This window comes from Heloderma suspectum, chromosome 2 (genome assembly GCF_057233095.1).
Source record: "Heloderma suspectum isolate Gila_16-S chromosome 2, 16-S_ref, whole genome shotgun sequence".
Taxonomy (NCBI): Eukaryota; Metazoa; Chordata; class Lepidosauria; order Squamata; family Helodermatidae; genus Heloderma; species Heloderma suspectum.
In genome coordinates this window covers 205,777,658-205,797,113 of record NC_139459.1, presented here as the reverse complement: position 1 = coordinate 205,797,113, position 19,456 = coordinate 205,777,658, and the positions used below count along the sequence as shown (strand labels likewise).

Below are 19,456 nucleotides of genomic sequence, written 5' to 3'. Positions count from 1 at the left end.
AAATTGTTTGGACTTTGCCAAGTCACATAGGCTCTGATCTTCTAGAGAGTTATGAACATAAATAATACACTGATGCACACATTTCTGACGAGAATCAGAATGTAAACAGCTCAATGCATTCCTCAACCATCTTTCCCTCCCACAATCCATATGGGTTGACATCAAGCTAATTGCAAAAGAATCCAAACATGTCTTATTTAAGCCATACAAGCAATGTATTGAACCTCTCAAAAATACAGAAAATTATCATTAGGGGAACAGTTCCAAAATTGGAGATTTCGTATTACGGTGGTTCCGGTCCTTCCTCTCTGGCAGGTACCAGACAGTAGCACCGGGAGAGGCGGTTTCGGACCTGTGGCCGCTCACTTGTGGGATGCCACAGAGTTCCATCCTCTCCCCGATGCTATTTAACATCTATGTGAAGCCGCTGGGGGGTCTCATCAGGAGGCTTGGGGTGCAGTGTCATCACTATGTGGATGACACACAGCTCTACCTCTCATTCAAATCTTCACCAAGTTTGGCCGTAGAATCCCTGTCCAAATGTCTGGAGATGGTGAGTGGCTGGATGGGGAGGAATAAGCTGAAGCTGAACCCTGACAAGACCGAGGTACTTTTGGTGGGAGACAAGAGGAGGTTGGGGGATGTTGACCTGGCGTTGATTGGGGTACGGCTATCCTTGAAAGACCAGGTCCGCAGCCTGGGGGTCATTTTAGACTCCCAGCTGTCCATGGAGGCTCAGGTGTCAGCTGTGAGCTGGACAGTGTTGAACCAACTCCATCTGATATGGTGGCTGTGCCCCTACCTTCCCGACCATCTGCTCCCATTGGTAGTACATGTCCTGGTCTCCTCTCATCTAGACTACTGTATTGCGCTCTACGTGGGGTTACTCTTGAAGACAGTTCGGAAGCTGCAGCTGGTACAGAATGCGACGGCTTGCCTGGCAGCCGCCGGCGCAACCACATCACTCCAGTGCTGAAAGAGTTGCACTGGTTACTAGTTGTTTTCCATGCCAAATTCAAAGTGTTGGTTTTGACCTTTAAAACCCTGTATGGTTCTGGCCCTGCCTATCTCAAGGAGCGCCTCCAGCAACTCCAGACAGGCTGCTCAACAAGATCAGCCTCGGATCGCCTTCTCTCTGTCCCATCAGCCGGGGACAGCTAGGCTGGTGAGGACGAGGGAGAGGGCTTTTTCTGTGGTGGCCCCCATTCTGTGGAAGTCCCTCCCTAGGGAACTCCGCCATGCCCCCTCCTTAATGAGCATCTGCCACACATTGAAAACTTGGTTGTTGAGGCAGGCATTTGGGGTGGGCTAGGGAAATTTTAGAAAATGGTGCTTTAATGTGTAATTTTATTGTTTTTAAACTGTTTGTATTATTGTACATTGCCCAGAGTGGTCGGGTGACTGGCCAGACGGGTGATTAAGAAATTAAATAAATAAATAAATAAATAAATAAATGTAAAGATGACCACCACTCTGATAGATCTAACACTGAACATTGGCAGATTATCATGTGCATCAACAAAATGCATCTGTTGCTTTCTACCTAAATAAATACATGTAATTCTGTAAAAACTCCAAAGATTCTTGTGCCACCTTAAAGACCAACATACTTACAGGTTCATTAATTAAAAGTTATTATTAAAGATGGTATAAGTGTATGCCTGTGTCAAAGGCTGTATATCCATCTCCCAAAGACCTAGAACCAAAGACCTTTCAGAAGTCTGTTATTCCAGATTCATTGGAAGTTTTGCAGTGAAACCAAATAAAACAAGTTTGATTTCTTTTGCAAGTACTTTGATGTTAGACTGACTGGACTACACTGTGAAATAAAACATTAACCTTTTTCCCCCTTACGCCATGCTGCTGACCCAGATAAGGTCTTCCTGTAGTTGCTATTTGTAAAAGAAAGAAAGAGATCATTACATGTAGACAAGTTTCAATATATATTTCTCATTCATCTGTCCAAGTGAGTAAGAGGCATATTCGAGTTGCTCACATCATTTATCTAACTAACCTTCCATACTTCAAAGACTCCAGTGTTAACTCTGATCTGAAGAGTAGTTAGTTTAATTGTTTACATGAGTTACTTCAAAGTTATTATTCATTATGAAGCCCAATGCTCTATGTTCCTGTACAATTCATCTTCACAGCATACCTCTGTGGTAGACCATTATTTTTATTCTTCCCATGTGATAACTGATAACTGATGGATTGATAATTGAGGTTGAAAAATTGTGATTTATCCGAAGTTATCAAGTGACTCTATAATTGAATTGGGATTTAACCTCATGTCTCTGAGGTTCAATGAATTTATCAGCTGGCTCACACAGTAAGTATCTGCACAATATTTTAAGCAGATCACAAATGCAATAATTTATTAAATGAAAGCTATTTGTTCTGTAGTATTCCTCATTATCGAATCTTAGAACATTTCTTTTGCATCGGAGGGAATAAGTGAATTTGTTAACACTCTCTCTCTCTCTCTCTCTCTCTCTCTCTCTCTCACACACACACACACACACACACACACACACGATAGGTACTATGGCAGTAGATGTGGCTGGGTGTATTCTACATCCATGTAGAATCTGTATTTGCCATGTTCCAAAATCTGAATTTAGTTTTTTGGGGAAAGGATTTATTACATAGCAGTTACAGATGAAAGGTTGGAAATACACGGACAGTGCTGACAACAGCGTTGAAAGCAGAGAATGGCTAGTGAGCTTCAGCTAATGGTCGGTATAGAAATGAAATAAATAAAATAAATAAATAGTGAAGGCTACTCTCCTCAATGGCTCATCAGCCCTACTCTGTCTTGGAATACAAACCCACAAGTTCATGTCCCCAGTTCAGAAAAGGCCAGGCATCGGAGCTGTTTTTTCAACAATGATTTAGCTGAGACTGAGAGCTTATATAGGAGCTGGAGGCTTTCCCCCTTCTAGGGCAGAGAAGGGCTCAAGACTGGGATCTACTTGTAGGATCTCTGGATAGTTTGCAATGGATTAGAAGTTGTCTAATAATTAGCAACAACTATCCCCACCACCACCACCAAGTTAAGTTGCTGGAAAAGAACACATGGGGGAAAACCAGGAATGGATTTTTGTGTAAAAGGACTCAGTTCCGGTACTGATCAGAAATTCCTGAGCTGAGCATGTGCTCAGAGGCATCCTGTTCCTTAATTCCTAGTATGTGTCTACCTGCCTGAGGCACTATTTTGCATCAGGCTCCAGTTAGTAGTGTTGCATCCTTTCTACCTTCTTTCACTAGAAAGCACAGGAGTCAAGAGCGGGCTTTTTCTGCCACTTGCTTTATTGAAACTTCTAGAAGAGCTCAGAAGCACAAAATGGGGCTTGCCATGATCTGATCTGATGGCAGGCAACCATAATTCATCAAAAGAAGAACAATAGATCACAGGCACGCTCAATCAACTACAGTCACAACAACAACATTGAGCCAATACACTCCAAGTGGATCTCAGGGTTCTATTAAAAAGTGAAGTACACTCTGCAAGCCTGAAAGTACCACCCCTCCTTCTCTAGGGTGGCCATGTGTCCTGCTTTACAGAGGACAGTCCTCTGTTTGAAGGGATGTCAAAGGCAGTCCTCCGTTTGAAGGGTTGTCAAGATAAAGAACACCAGAGGGAGAGAGTTTAGGTTGCCCATCAACAGTCAGCAGCTGGAGAGTAGACTCAGCAGGCAGGCACCCAGGCCACCACAGTATCTTCCCCACTGTGACGAGGCATATTGTATTTCTATTTAAATTATAGTAATTATTTCTACATTTGCATTTATACATATACATCATATGCAAATTTGATGAAAATCCTTGTCTTTTATCCGCTTTTCTGGTGACTTTTTTCCCTTTTTGGGTGGTGTGTAAATGGCCACCCTTCTTGATGTAAAGGCCTCCAGCTGGAATATCTGGGTCCAAAGCTTCCTCAGAGTTGCCAGTAGTGTGGGGGCCTGGTGGGGGACCTACTTTCCCTGCTTCCCAAGAAGAACTCAGGCTATAGGTCGTCTGGGCAGGGCTGAACTGCAATATCTGCTCAGCCTTTTGAGTTTCCCTGTTTTCTTTGCACCAAGCTATCTGAAGAAATGCCTGCCCCCATAAATGCCTGCCCCCATATAAACCTGCCTGCACCTTAGGAACTTTGTTGAAAGCCCTTCTCCAGATGCCCCTGCCTCCTGAGGCAGTGTGAGTTCTGACTAGAGATTGGGCCTTCTCAGTGGTGGCACCCTAGCTATGGAATGTTCTCTCCAGGGACACTTGCCTGGTGCCTACACTTTTGTGAGTGCCTTACCCTGCTTCATAGGTGGGCTGGCCCTGTTCAAGACAGACAGCTCCTAGCACTACCAATCAAAAGGCATTGTGCAGCTATTCCTGCGTAACATATATTTTTGAAAGAAAAAAGACAGAAACAGCAGTGGAAAAATTCAGGATTATTACAAGTGGGAGACATCGTTATCTCCCACTTGTAACAAGCCCATGTTTTCCCACCATCTAGACCACCCATAAAATTTGTGAATGAGGCAGGCCAATGGTGTGATAGAAGCCTCATCTGGAAGCACCCTTCATTTCTGTGAGAAGCAGCATGCTCGTCGGAGTGGATGGGGAGAATGCACAGAGAACTGGGGCCTTTACCTGTTGTGCAGTATAAGCCCTGTTTATAAAGAAATGAAGAGGGTTTTTCTGTAGTCTAATAATTCATGGTCAAAAAAATCATTTTTGGCCTCACAAATAGCTATTTGTTTAACTTTATTAAATTATCCATATCAGGGCTCCATTTTTTCTCCATCCTTTGCACTAATCTAAGTTCATGTGAAATCAAACATCAGGTGAACATAGTTTCCACCTCTCCTTCTTGACCAGTCTTCCTGATGCCTTCATCAGTGCATGGCTTCCAAGCTTTCCTCAGATTTGTCTACCTCTTCTTTCTAATATTCAGGCACTCAAGTGTGAATATTGTGTGAGTTACATATTCACCAATAATTTCAGAAGTTGGTACCCCTTGTTGTAAAGAAGAACCATCACCTTCATGGTCCTAGCCTATATAAATTGGGTGAAATCATGTGCTATGAAGGGAAACGACCTCTATCCAATCTCCTAGCAGAAGGCTGAACCACAAAGTACCAAAGAGACGCCACATACTTCCTTCAGACCTCACCACCATGGCATGGGGCCAAGCTAAACACCAAGCAAGGCATAATTCACTGAAAACTCAGCTCAACACAGTGGTGGTGTGATTGCCTAGCTCCACCTTAAACACCAGTAATTTCATATGCAAAAGACAGAAATACTCATTTGGAGAAGCTGAATTGTTTCAAGGCTTCAGAATGGATAAAGCTCATGCCCTAAATAGGTCCAGCAACTGCTCAAGAGGCTTTGAATTTGAAGAGATTCATTTAGTATTGACATGAGTACTATTGATGTTGCCCTTCTTCACTAGAGACATGCTCATGATGACATTGTGCTCAATGAGTGGTTTGTTTTTCAGTGCTAGGTCAAAATGTTGCCCTCTTGGCTGCTTTTAGCTGGCCAACAGGAGAATGGAGCAGTGCCTATTGCCAACAGCCACTGTCGTTGCAGTTCTGTTATGATGGCTTTTTGCAATGTTAACGCTTGTTTCAATAACATTGCAAAAATTAAAAACCCACTTTTTCTATTTTGAAATCTGCTTTAGAAAATACTTCACTTTTTAAATTATTTGAGCTCCATTTGTGCCTTACATTGCCGAGTTAACATAAGAAGAACCATGCTGGATCTAACCAAGAGTCCATCTAGTCCAGCATTCTGTTCACACAGTGGCCAACCAGCTGTCCACCAGGAATCCCCAAGCAGGTCATCAGTGCAACAGCACCCTCCCGCCCATGTTCCCCAGAAACTGGTGTACATAGGCTCACTGCCTGTGATACTGGAGGTAGCACATAGCCATCAGGACTAGTAGCCATTGATAGCCTTCACCTCCAGGAATTTGTCTAACCCCCTTTTAGAGCCATCCAAATTGGTGGTCATCACTACTTCTTGTACTAGCAAATTCCATAGTTTAACCATGCACTGTGTGAAGAAATCCTTCCTTTTAGCTGTCCTGGATCTCCCACCAATCAGCTTGTTGGATGACCCCAGGTTCTAGTATTATGAGAGAGGGTGAAAAATGTCTCCACACCATGCATAATTTTGTAGACCTCTGTTATGCCCCCCTTACTCACCTAAGGGGTGAGCAAGCTAAACAATCCCAGCTGCTGTAACCTTTCCTCATAGGGGAGTTGGTCCAGCCCCTTTATCATTTTAGTTGCCCTTTTCTGCTCCATTCATAGCATTAACACTTAGCCAGATTCACTGTGTTTCTTGTTTGTTCATATAAGCTAGCCATTTTCAAACATCCTATCTACAAATAAGGCTTTCCTCATCCAGTTCCTGAATGCCTGGCACAGAACCCTCTATGTGTTGCAGCAGGCATTCTGGAGAGAAGGGAGAGCATGTCAGAGTCCATGCTCAACATGGAGTGCAGTCCGAAGTTTTGGGTATCAAAGTTGCCATCTGTGGCCTGAGAGTGCGCTCTCTGTAGCAACCCATTGCTCCCTTGCAGCTCCACCTGGTGGGGAAGATGCAATATAGCAGGCACAATGTCTTTCAGGGCCACCATTACAGATCTTCTCATTAAAGAAGCCCAAATATTCTTCTGAGGAATCCCAGGGTTCCCCAGAACACAGTTTACAAAAGAATATTATATGCAAATTAATAATAAGTTTTTGCTGTTGGATTAGAAGTCCATGGAGTCACATCCGAGGTGAGAGAAAAGAGAATAAAAAGAAGAGGGTATCAGCCAAGCGGCCACTTTTTAAGGATAGACAGCTCTTCAGTCCAGGTGAACCTCTCAGAAGTCCAGAGCAAGAGGCTGTTGAGGCAGAAAAGCATGACAGTAGCAATGATGATACTAAAAACAGCAAAATGGAGCCCAAGGACCAGAAGCTGCAAGGTAAGCAAGAACTGATTGTGCCTGGACTCATGGAATTGGCATGTATTCTTAGCTTACACTAGGATGAGTAGAAGGAAATGAAAAGGAGCTTCAGGTATAGTCCGTGTATGAGCTGAAGCCACCCTCAGAACCCATTTAGCTTTTGTACCCCGAAGTGAGCCCCACTGAATTTAATGGGGCTTATTCCCATATAAGTGGGTATAGTGAGGAAACACAAACATTCTACTGCAATTCTAGCTGTTTTGGAAGCTAGAAAAAAGAATCATGTTTCTTTCCACTAGAAACCGGCACAGGTGGCAGACAGTGGAAAGTTCTGCAGGAATGACCTATTTCTCTGGCCAGCCCACAGGAGTTCCCCATCCAGCCCACAAGCTTCTTCCACAGGCCCCTTCTCCCTCCAGCCCTGGCAGGAAACCCACACTCTTTTCTCCAGTCACTCATTGGAGATAAAAGCTGGGATTTCCCTGCTGAACCCTGAAGAAATACAGCGCCATCCGTAGGGATAAGTCCATTTCCAGTCCATGTCACTTTCACACATGTTCATCCAGAAATCCATTCCATCCCATTTCTGCATTGATCTGCAGGTTTTTTTTTACTCCAGATGAACATTTACATTTAAATACATATTTTTAAAACATATTTTCTCTCAAACGATGCATTTTGTAAACACGTTTTCTCTCAAAATTTGCAATTCTAAATGTAATTGGAACATTTAGGAATTGTGAAAGGTGGTAGATAAGTAAATTCCAAACTGCAAGGTCAGATCCAGTCAGTTTGTATTGGAACTGACAAAGATAATATCAAAGTCCTCAAGCATTCCGAGCCATCAGTGGTTAGCTTGGAAAACATAACTACTAATCACTTCCTCAAGACAATTACGCTGCAGATAAGTGACTGAGCAGCCACACTAACTGATCTCCAAATAGCTCTGCCAGATTTCACCAACTTGGAGATTGCCACTGTGAGCCACTATTTTAGATTATGAGGTGGAGGGAGGGAGGGGGAGAGAGAGAGAGAGAGGATTCAGTAGGGAGGTGGTGATTCACAGCAAAATTAGGAGGCCTTGTTCTTGAATATGAATATATATATATATATATATGAAATTGTGATAGTTATGGGGGTTGGACTCGATGGCCTTGTAGGCCCCTTCCAACCCTACTATTCTATGATTCTATGATTATGAGGTGCACAAAAATAGCAGCATTATCAAGCAACTGCACACTTTTTAAGCAATGACATGCTTTTGACATGCATGGATATTATATAACCCCATTCATTTTTTTTCAATTTTTTTCTAACATTCACATCACAATCCTATATATGTCTACTCCGAAGAAAATCTCATTGGGTTAAATGCAGTTGGGGGACTTCCACTAGCATAATGGGAATTTCTCCCTCTCTCCTCCCTGTTGCAATGCTCTGCACTGCCCAAAAGTCTGCTCTGGAGGTTTTCCCAGCTGCATGTATAGTTGTACACATGAGGGCTTTTTCCAACATAATGAGTATGTGGAAGTTGGGTGTGTGCAATACCCCCACCCCCATGCCTGCATACTCTTACACACATTTATATAACATCTAAATGGGGGGGTTAACTTTCTAGAAAGGTTTGGAAGCTGAAATTAAAGCCTAGTTCAGACATAACAACAAATCAAGGTTTGCTGTTATGAGCATGAGCAACCACAAGCCTTGGGCTCATATACTTCCTTCTCTTTCCCTCACCTTTGCATGAAAGGGGAGCAGATTAAAAGCTTGTACTTTTTCCACCAAAAGCAGTTACTGTTGCATCCTAACATGGCAAACTGTGGTTTGTGGAAACCACAGTGTATTTGATCCTCCTTTCATATCCTGGTTTGAAAGCAAAGTACGGTTTGCACAAGCCATAGTTTACCACATTCAGAAGCAATAGCAAACAGTAGCTTGCTGAAACTACTGCACCCCTTGCATGTGAAGGAGGGTCAAGAGGAAGAAGAAGAGGAAGTGTGCAAGCCCAAGGTTCAAAATATCTAGACTGGGACTACATGTTATAGAGAAGGTGTGCTGCACGTCTCTTTCTCTGCATCCCCCCCCCCCTATAATACTGCAGCATGACATCATCGTGCTTTGAGTTCCCTGCCTCCTATAAGAAGCAACAAATGAAATGGAGCTTTACACAAGTGTGTAAAGGAAGTCAGGCTGCTGCTTTCAATGGTATCTACGCATTCTCCATTACATGTCATTTTGGCCTGGCCAGCTGTGTGGTAAGATTGTACGTATACAAGTTAATCAAATTCCAGAACGGAATTTATCTCAGGCAAAAACAATAAATCTCATCCAAATCCCAGCAAGCTACTCAGTTTTTTCCACCTGAGAACAGTCCAAGTGCTCTGACTGCAGGTTTAAAAAACCACAAAGTGGCAGTCCTCAAAGCCTTTGAGAGTAAAGACTGCAAAGGCTTCATCCAGATCTCAAGTCCTTGCTCAGCCCAAACTCTCAAGGCAGCCAACAGGAAAATATTTCAACTATTAGACACGGTAGGATTTCACACCAGGATGGAGTTAGCAACAGATGGTTCTAACAGGCAGACAGCTTCATGCAACTGCCAAGCTCTTCAGCAGATTGCAAAGGCCTGACATATTGCTAAGAAACAGACTGTCTTTTCACTTAAAGAATGCACAGCTGCAAAAAGGAGGTTTGGGTTCATTTTGTACAATGTGGTCTCCAGTGATATGAATTTCATATAAGCTACTATGGCCATACAGGTCGAAGAGTCCCACTAGTAATATTCTTAAATAATACACAAAACAATTATATGCTACCAAGGTCCTCCAGGCACATATGCGAAATCTAATTAAACACATACCAAGGAATAAAAGAACACTGCCTGGTAAAACTCCTAGCTGGGGAATACAGTGAAAGAATATGCCTACTTGTATTAAACTCAGTCAATAACCAGGAAGGGAAGAGTTCTGAGATTCTTAAATGCTCACAAACACCTTTAGACCCAGTCCTGAGAGGATGTGTAAATTAGTCACACTGATTTGAACTAGAGGTGTCCACCAACCACAAGATTCGACTTATGCCCCAATTCAGTGCTTTGGAAAATGGATGGAATTTGCAGAATTGGATTAAATTTGCAGGGACAGTTGCCCTTTCTTAGGGAATCTTGCCTGCAAAGTATGAGATGAATTGGTGCAGGAAGTTTTGTGTAAGAGTAACTTTTATATTTTGAGGTGCCCAAAACAGATGCGCTTATCCCCTGTGTTCCTTGTGGATCATTCTTCTGAAAATGACAGACTGCATAGAGGTGGCCCTAAATAAGAAACCTCCAGGATTTCAGAAGGATAGGTGCAACCATTTATATAGAAGAGGAGTCCTCAAACTGTGGGGGGAGGGGTGATTCCCTTCCCTTCACCTGTAGTTTTCTGAGGAATTTATATGAAAATGGCATACATCATAATTGCATGCTGTAGGAAATCTGAAAAAAAAATCCATTCTTTAAAATTAAGAACTGTCATAGATTGTAGACCCTGGAATGCCCCTGATGGCATTATTTCTGTACTCCATAACGTAAAGGCCTCCTTCCACACTGTGCCTCTTCTGTCATAAGGGGGGCCCAGCCTAAAATCCATTTTGCACTACTGAGCTGAGGCAGGGAATGGCAGAGAGGGTCCCATTGATGTTTGGAGGGACACAGTATGTAGGTACAGCGGTGACAAAAAGTTTGTGAATCCCTTATGATTGTCACATATTTCCAACCTCAAATGTTATTAGATCTTAATCCAATGTCATAATCCTAGATAAAGAGCAATAGATAATCTGATTAAACAAATGACACACAAACATAATGCTTTCTCAACATTTATTTATTCACAACTGATTCAACATTCAATATCCACATGTGAAAAAGTATGTGAACCTTTAGATTCAGTACCTGGTAGTACCTTGAGCAGCAATGACTTCAAGCAAGCATTTCCTCTAACTGTTGATCTCACATAAGTTTTGAGGAATTTTGGCCCATTCCTCCTTACAGAACTGCTTCAACTCAGTGGGCCTGTTCAGACGTGTACGGGGAGAGGATGGTTAGGGTAATTATGGAGGGGGGTAGCGAAACCATGTCTTGTGTGCCCATCACATGACCGAGAACTACGAGGTGCTGCATGGTTCCCGTAAAGCCCCCAGATATTATTATTATATTATATTAGTAGTAGTAGTATTAGTATTAGTATATTTATTACCCACCTTTTTCCCAATACTGGGACTCAAGTAGAGATAGTTACTGTAACCATCCTCCTGCCACAGCCATCGATGATCTCAGTGGCCTGTGTGCCACGAAAACATGTGTGCTGGCTGCTCTGTCCATTGCAATGCACTGCCGACCATAGAGAAAGTCTGCACCGGCTAGAGCATCACTGGAAGTAGTGGACTCTCTATGCGGCTGTCTCTATGGTCGTGACCTGTAAACCATCCGGAGCCCATTTTAGCCACTGGGGAGCACGACATATGTAACAGTAAGCCACCCTGGGGCCCCTTAACCCTGCTGCAGGGGAGTGGTTAGCCAGGGTGGTTTCAGAACCATGGTTACCGGGCGGGTTCCCCCACACACAACAAGCTAAGACACCATGGATAGTGCAAATTCTGCAAATTCATCATGGCTTCACATTACGTGTGAACAGGGCCAGTGACATTTGAGGGCTTCCTTGCATGAACAGCTCACTTTAGATCCTCCTGCCACAACATTTTGATGGGGTTTAGGTCCAGACTTTGACCAAGCCATTCTAAAACACAGAATTTCTTCTTCTGCAGCCATTCTTTTGTAGTTCTGCTTATATGTTTAGGAACATTAACTTGTTGCATGACCCACTTTCGGTTCAGCTTCAGCTCACGGATGGATGGCTTGACAGTCTCCTCAAGAATCTTCTGAAACACTGCAGAATGTATGGTTGTGTCAATGATGGCAAGTCATCCAGGTCCTGAGGCAGCAAAGCAGGCCCAAACCATCACATTCCCACCACCAGGCTTGACAGTTGGAATGAGGTTCTTCTGTTTGTACTCAGTGTTTGTTTTTTGCCAAACATAGTGTTTCTCACTGAGGCCAAAAAGTGCTACCTTTGACTCGTCTGTCCAGAGAACATTGTTCCAGAAGTCTTGAGGATCATCCATGTGATCTTTAGCGAACTTCAGATGGGCAGCAATGTTCTTTTTAGAGAGCAGTGGTTTCCTACTGGTTATCCTCCATGAACACCATTCTTGTTCAGCTTGTTTTCTAATAATTGTTTTCTAATAATTAAGTCATGAACACTCACATAGCCAAGGCGAGAGTGGCCTGCAGATCCTTGGATGTTACTCTGGGGTTCTTTTTGGCTTCCTGGTTGATGCACTGGTTTGTTCTTGGAGAAATTGTGGTAGGATGACCGCTCCTTGGTAGAGTGACTCTGATCTTGCACCTTCTCCATTTGTAGACTATCTGACAGTGGATTGGTGGAGCCCCAAATCCTTAGAAAAGGTTTTGTAACCCCTTCTAGACTGATGAGCACCAATATCTGCTTTTCTGAGACCTTCAGAAATATATTTTGATTGTGGCATGTGTTTCCACACAACCACATGGTGAACACCAAACTCACAATGTTTCTGATCCTTTTATAGTGTGGGGCCTCCCAATACTCCCAACACCCCTGAAGATCTAACTAATTACTTAAACACCAGATTCTACTTATTCCCTTTAATTGAGCTGATGCAATCAGGGGTTTACTTACTTTTGCACATACCTTGACTTCTAACTACTCATTGTTTGCCTAATTTATACATTGCTTTATTTCATAAGACATGGAATTGGTTAATATGAACCCTATTGGATATTTAGAAAATGACTGGTTTTGATTCATGAAGGCTATCATCGTAAAACTATGGAATTTCTGTAATTAGTATTAGGGTTCACAAACTTTTTCTCACCACTGTAGGCCTCAGACAATTCCACTCTGTGCTATCTGGCCTCCATATTTGCAAATAGTGGGTGAAATCCAGGTTTGCACTAGTAAGAGATGCTTCCCTCCCCTTCCTTCCCACTGTAGCCCCCTGTGCCCTTTGAAAAGCCTCTATTCCAAGGAATCTCAGGCCAAAGTGATGCTTGGGGCATATCTATACTGCAAGCCTAAATTAGCTTGATATCAGTTTAACTGTTGTGGCTTTCCATAAAAGAATCCTGGGAACTGAACTTGAGAGTACTGAGAATTTTCTGTGAAGACATCCCTGTTTCTCCCAACCACCCAAAGAATGACCCAGGGTTCCTTGGGGAAAGGGATAGACTGTTCAACCAGTTTAAAAGCTCTTTACTGAGAAAAAAACAGTTTGTGTTGGTAGCTATGCCAAAATATTCATACCTCTTGAGTCTCCTGCTCTTGCCCAGTCTTTAAAGCTGTATTCAGCCATTAAAAGGCTCACACAGTGAAGGGAATGCTGGGACACAGTCACTGGCCAGGCCTCCTCCATGTTGTTTGGCTCCACCCTCCTCCACGTGTTAGGGTTCAGTGGGGAGCCTGCTGTAGTCAAGTAAGTTCCCTGCATGATTAGAACCCTGAGCATGTGGCAAGGCCAGGCACTAGGGACACGACGGAGGGGGTGGGAAGTTCGCAGATCCCCATTTTCTCCTTGTGTTATTCTAATTATGTGAGGGCTTTAGCTGCTGAATAGAGCTAAAGTCTCTGTCTTCTCTGACATCCCAAGCATTTTTAAGCATCCATATCAGTGCTAAGAAATAGGCAGGAAAGTTTTTGTTTTTTTTTTAAGATAATTTTTATATATTTACATCAGGGGTGTTGAACTTCTTTCAACTCAAGGACCGGATTCCATTTCAGAGAAGCTCTCAGGGGGCTGCATTCCAGGGGATGGGTGGGGGCAAAAGGGGCAGAGCCAAAAACAAAAAATACCAGCATCTTTTAGCTTAAAGGTCTTCCTGCCAGTAACTAGGCCTTAGAGAGGAATTTCAGCCTTGTAGAATGGGGAAAGAACTGCACAAAAGCCAGGGAATCACCAAATGATCAGTAGTTGGGGGAAGGGGGCAGGGCCAGGGGAAGGGGGTGGGGCCTTCTGGAGAACACCGTATGGCCAGATTGGAACCCCAGGCAGACCGGATTTTGTCTCCAGACCCAAGGTCCTGCCTCCCTGATTTACATGAAAGTAGAAGCCAGGTTTCCCCTCTCTCCTCCCCACCCTCTGCCTAACTAAACCTTCATACAGATTGCCTTAAATATTGTTTTCCAAGTGCTCCTTTACATGGAGCTTTTATCCTGCTATTGACATTGCTCACTCATGGAAGTTTGCGGGCCCATCAGATGAACCTCCAGGGCGTCTCCCACACTAAATGACCTTTATTCCATTTTTAAATAGAGCGGAGATAATGAGCTATAAAATTACTCCACTTGTGTTCCGCTTGAGTTCTGTCCGTGAAAAGAGAAAAAGTGGCAAGAGGAGCTAGACCAATGAAACATATGGAAGACTCAGATAAGGAGAAATAGGACGGGAAAAGGGGAGGGAAGAAAGGAAGCGTGTGCAAAGGGAGAATGTTGTGTTCCTGCATTTAAAACAGAAGCAGAACGCCCCCTTTTAAATGTGGGATTTTAGGCTGGTGTAGAGATGCTCCAAGTCTATGAGTCACCTGGCCAAATCCCGCATTCAGTGGTGTTGGCCAGAAACCCAGCCCTCACAAACATGAGTGTTAAAACACTGATTCTCTGCTGCATCCATGCTGCTGTTTGGAAGGATATATATCAGGCTTTCTTTCAACTGTCAAAGGCAAAATCAGTGCCAGCTGTACGACCAAAAGAACAACGCCAATTCCCTGCTTTGCACTGTGCACTTCAGCAAATTGTATCTAGAAAGCCTTCTGTCTTCCTAGCCAAGGGAGGCTGTAATCTTGAGCAATAAGGGAAAGCTTAGTCCTGGGAAATTGGGAAGAAAGGCTGCAGCTGATCAAAACTTGGGGTTACGCTCTTGTAAAGATTATTTCAAAACATTCAGACCAAAAATATCCTTTGGCTGTTTTAAAAATGGTCCATGCTCCTGAAAGGTATCAGTTCCTGAAATTTAGAAATGGTTGGTCATTTTTTTTTCCTGGCAATACAGATTGCTTTAATCAGAACAAAAACAGTCTTTGCTTTTGGGGTTGTTGTTTTTTGTTGTTGTTTGAAGAGAACTGTCATGGAGAGAAAATCTGGGAGTGAGGTGTGCGTACAGTCAGGGCCAGAAATGTTGGAACAAGGATAACTGTTTTGGCAGTTGGCCTCTGTACACCACCACACTGAAGTTGAAAGGAAACACACCCAGATGGGAGCGAAGTCAGGACTTTCAGCTGTAATTCAAGGGGTTTGGCAAAAGTGGGGCACTAATCATTCAGGAAGTACAGCCAGTGGCATACACACACACCCATCATTGGTGGCTCATAAGTAATGGAACCAATGGCTGGCAAGTAGCTGCATGGCCAGGTGTGGCCTGTTTCCTGGGTACCCCATGACCAATCAAGCATATAAAAGGCCTGGAGGTGGTTCTGAGTGTTACATTTGCATTTGGTAGCTGTTCACTGGAACCCCCAACATGAGGCCCAAAGAGGTGTCCGTGTGAGTGAAGGAAGCCATCATTAGGCTGAGGAAACAACATAAACCCATCAGAGAGATAGCAAAAACATTGGGAGTGGCCAACACAACTGTTTGGAACATCCTGAAAAAGAAGGAATTAACTGGCAAGCTCAGCAACAACAAAAGGCCTGGAAGACCACGGAAGACAATTAAAGTGGATGACTGCAGAATGCTGCTCATGGTGAAGAGGAACCCTTTCACAACATCTAGCCAGGTCAAGAACGCTCTTGAGGAGGTAGGCATGTCATTGTCAACATCTACAATCAAGAGACGGCTTTATGAATGTAAATACAGAGGCTTCACAACAAGGTGCAAACCACTGTTAACGATCAAGAACAGACAGGTCAGATTAGCCTTTGCCAGCAAACAGCTAAAAAAGCCTGCCCAGTTCTGGAATAAGATTCTTTGGACTGATGAAACCAAGATGAACTTGTACCAGAATGATGGGAAGAGAAAAGTATGGAGAAGGAAAGGAACAGCTCATGATCCAAAGCATACCACATCATCTGTCAAACATGGTGGAGGCAGTGTTATGGCATGGGCATGTATGGCTGCCAATGGAGCTGGGTCACTGGTGTTTATTGATGACCTGACTGCTGATAAAAGCAGCAGCATGAATTCTGAAGTGTATAGGGCTATACTTTCTGCTCAGATTCAGCCGAATGTTGCCAAACTGATAGGACGCTGCTTCATATTGTAGATGGATAATGACCCAAAACATACAGCAAAAGCTACCCAAGAGTTTCTCAAGGCAAAGAAGTGGGATGTTCTTCAATGGCCAAGTCAGTCACCTGATCTCCACCCAATAGAGCATGCTTTCACTTACTGAAGACAAGACTGAAGGCAGAAAGACTCACAAACAAGCAGCAGCTGAAGGCAGCTGCAGTAAAGGCCTGGCAAAGCATCTCGAGGGAGGAAACTCAGCATTTGGTCATGTCCATGGGTTCCAGACTTCAGGCAGTCATTGACTGCAAAGGATTTTCATCCAGCTATTAAAGGTGATCCTTAAGTTTGAAATGATGTTGGTTTGTTCCATTACTTATGACCCGCCAACAATGGGTGTGTGTGTATGCCACTGGCTGTCCTTCCTGAATGGTTAGTGCCCCACTTTTGTCAACCCCCTTGAATTACAGCTGGAAGTCCTGACTTTACTCCCATCTTGGTGTGTTTCCTTTCAACTTCAATGTGGTGGTGTAAAGAGGTCAATTGCCAAAACAGTTATCCTTGCTCCAATATTTCTGGCCCTGACTGTATATTGATACGATGGTTTTATTCTAGTCTCTTACTAATGTTTTAAAGGGCGGGGGCAAATAAAACATAATACTGCTGATCCCTGTTATTAGCACCACGGAGACTGTGGGAGATGCTATACCCATCTTTTTCCTCTCCTGCGAATAATAGCAGTTTCAGGTGAGAGGTGTTTTAGAGTTGGGAAAGAGCAAAGGAGGAAAGGTTTAAACACCTCTCCCAATGTGCCACTTTCCTGATCTTCAAAGCAGCCACATGGGCTGCTAATTAGTAATAGTAGAAGAAAAACACCCACAAAAGATCCTAACCACATAACCCCTGTGTCATGTCTGCTTTGGCCTTAAGTCTCAGATGTGCATAAGTAAATTCAGGTATAGAATATGTGATGAACGCTGCATTTGCACTGCATATTCTTTTCAGCACTGATTTTAAGGAGCTATTTCGATCATTTTGCAAACTGCTTACTTTGTTCTGGGGCTGGACATCTAAGGGTGGAGAAACTTAAGCATTTTGCTTTGTGGCCATCAATGCAAAACCCACAGTTGTAAGAGAATATCAATTAGAAGAAGAAACTCAGGCCAAAACAACTCGCGTCAGTGCATCCAAACACACTTAAGTATATACGGCTATGCAAAGTCAAGAGTCTCTTCACATATACTTATATATAAGTGGCAGGCAGTGGGAAATTTATGGAAGTGGAAACTCAAAGTTTTTGTTGTGATAACTGGGGGGGGGGTGCTTTTTACAGAGTAGGTCATCCCTCCAGGTTGTAGTGAGTGGAGAGGCAACGTTGCCATTTACCAACTCCTGTAATGCCCCCTGACTCCTGCTCCCAAGCTGTTTTTGTAGCCCCCTACAACCCACCACTGCTGCCACAGCTGACTGTGTTGCTGCAGCGGTGGCAGCAAAAACAGGGCGGTTTGGAAAGAACCCAAAGTGGGTGGGGCCACACACATCTTGTTTGGAAGCCAGCTCACTGTCCCGGACGCCCCCCACACTTGTACACACTTGTACACACTTGTGTACAGTACTTGTCTGTACACAAAGCGTATGCTCCCCACACGCCTTGCTTCCTTCTAAAATTTGGGGGGGGGGGGTTTGCCACTGCTGCAAATTCAGTGAAGCGGACAATTTCGGCCGCAGGGGAGGTGCATGGCCTCTGGTGGGTTCCAGGTGGCACTGCAGCTCCCCAACCCACAGACATTGCCCACCTCTGGCTCAGGGCAGGATCATCTCTAGCACTGTGGACTGATGAGGGAGAAATACAATTCAAGATAACTTTCTAATCGTGGCCCTATTCAGGCATTCAAAAATCGTAAGCAGGGAAGGGAGAAGGGGATGCGTATGCCAGCCCTCCCCTGTCATCTCCAACCTCCCCATATTGACAGGGAAGGTCTGAAGAGGAACTGCCTGGCTGAATACAGTTACAACACTCCATGTGACTGAGAACACTTGCGCTTTTAGACAAACACAGTTACAGTTGCTCTTTGGAGTATCTGTCAACATCAGGACATCAGGGGAGGGGGGTGCCATATACATCCCCATCTCCTGCCCATGCCTACAATTTTTGAATGCCTGAATAGGGCTCCTGTTTGTCGGACAGGTAGCAGGATCCTGTGGAGTAGGGGTGCAGAAACCTTGGCCTGTGGGCCTAATCCAGCCAGCTGAACTCTCCAATCCGGCCAATGAAGCCTCCTCAGGTTCCTCTAGGGGGCAGCCCAGCCCTTAGAGGTTTCGCAGAGGAGAAATCCCTGCTATTACCTCAGATCAGAGATAACTGTGGGTATGCGGGTGGTGGGGCCTTGGACAATGCTGAGAAGAGCATCCCCTTTCTCTGTGCCTATTTTCAGCACAGAGAAAGTGAAAATGGATAGAGGTGGAGCAATGATGCCAGTGGAGGTGGCCACACCCAATTTGGCCCCCACCTCATATTAGTTCTGCACCCCTGCTGTAGGGTGAGTCATGTGATGACTCTCCAGCTCTGTGGAACATATCGCTGGACAAGCCTTTTCCACTGTGAGGCTGTTTTCTGCCTGCCTAAGCTTTGCAGCTCAGATCCTGGTTGCCAATTGGCTGTCTGCTAATGCCTCTTCTTCCTCCTCTACCCTCTTGTAAAAGTAAACACAATACAGCTTCCTGCTGCTAAGAGAAAACAGACCTGGCAGTAAGTGTGTTTTGCCTGCTCATTGGAGCTGATTGTGTGGGTGGGACTTTTTTCCTGGCTGCAGTGCAGAGAAAAATTGGCAGGGGGTGGGTGGAGGCAGTTTGCCACCAAATGCTCATTCAGGGTCAAACTAGACATGATGCAAAAGTGTCATTTGCAATCATGCTTGTTAAAATAATAATAATAATAATAATAGTCGTAGTTGGCATGGGAAGGCTGATTTCCATTACGACTACAGCAGGTAGAGAGGTTTGATAGTGATCAAAATTGCCCCTTCAAACCTGCTGTTAGCCACAGGAGTGAAGTTTCCATTGGCACAAATGGAGGCTTCCCGTCTGGGGTTAATAGTGGGTCTCTAGCTCTATTAAAAACCTTACCATTGTCCCTTTGGATGAAATAATAAGCTAGCTAGGCATGTGGTTTGCTTAAACACCTAATTAGTGAGAACACACCAGGATCAAG

At 44.0% G+C, this 19,456-nt stretch overlaps 2 protein-coding genes across 5 annotated transcripts in view; one reads left to right on the top strand and one right to left on the bottom strand.

The window, feature by feature from the left end:
* LOC146353864 (uncharacterized) overlaps positions 1-19,456 on the bottom strand; it is a 101,600-nt gene that overhangs the window by 14,698 nt on the left and 67,446 nt on the right. The gene's annotated exons all lie outside the window — the stretch shown is intronic.
* Positions 1-19,456, top strand: part of LOC146353865 (uncharacterized) — a 35,383-nt gene that overhangs the window by 4,019 nt on the left and 11,908 nt on the right. The window contains exon 3 of the mRNA XM_084837519.1: positions 6,765-6,976. Within this exon, the coding sequence (XP_084693645.1) occupies positions 6,765-6,976 (212 nt within the window). The remainder of the gene's footprint in view (positions 1-6,764; positions 6,977-19,456) is intronic.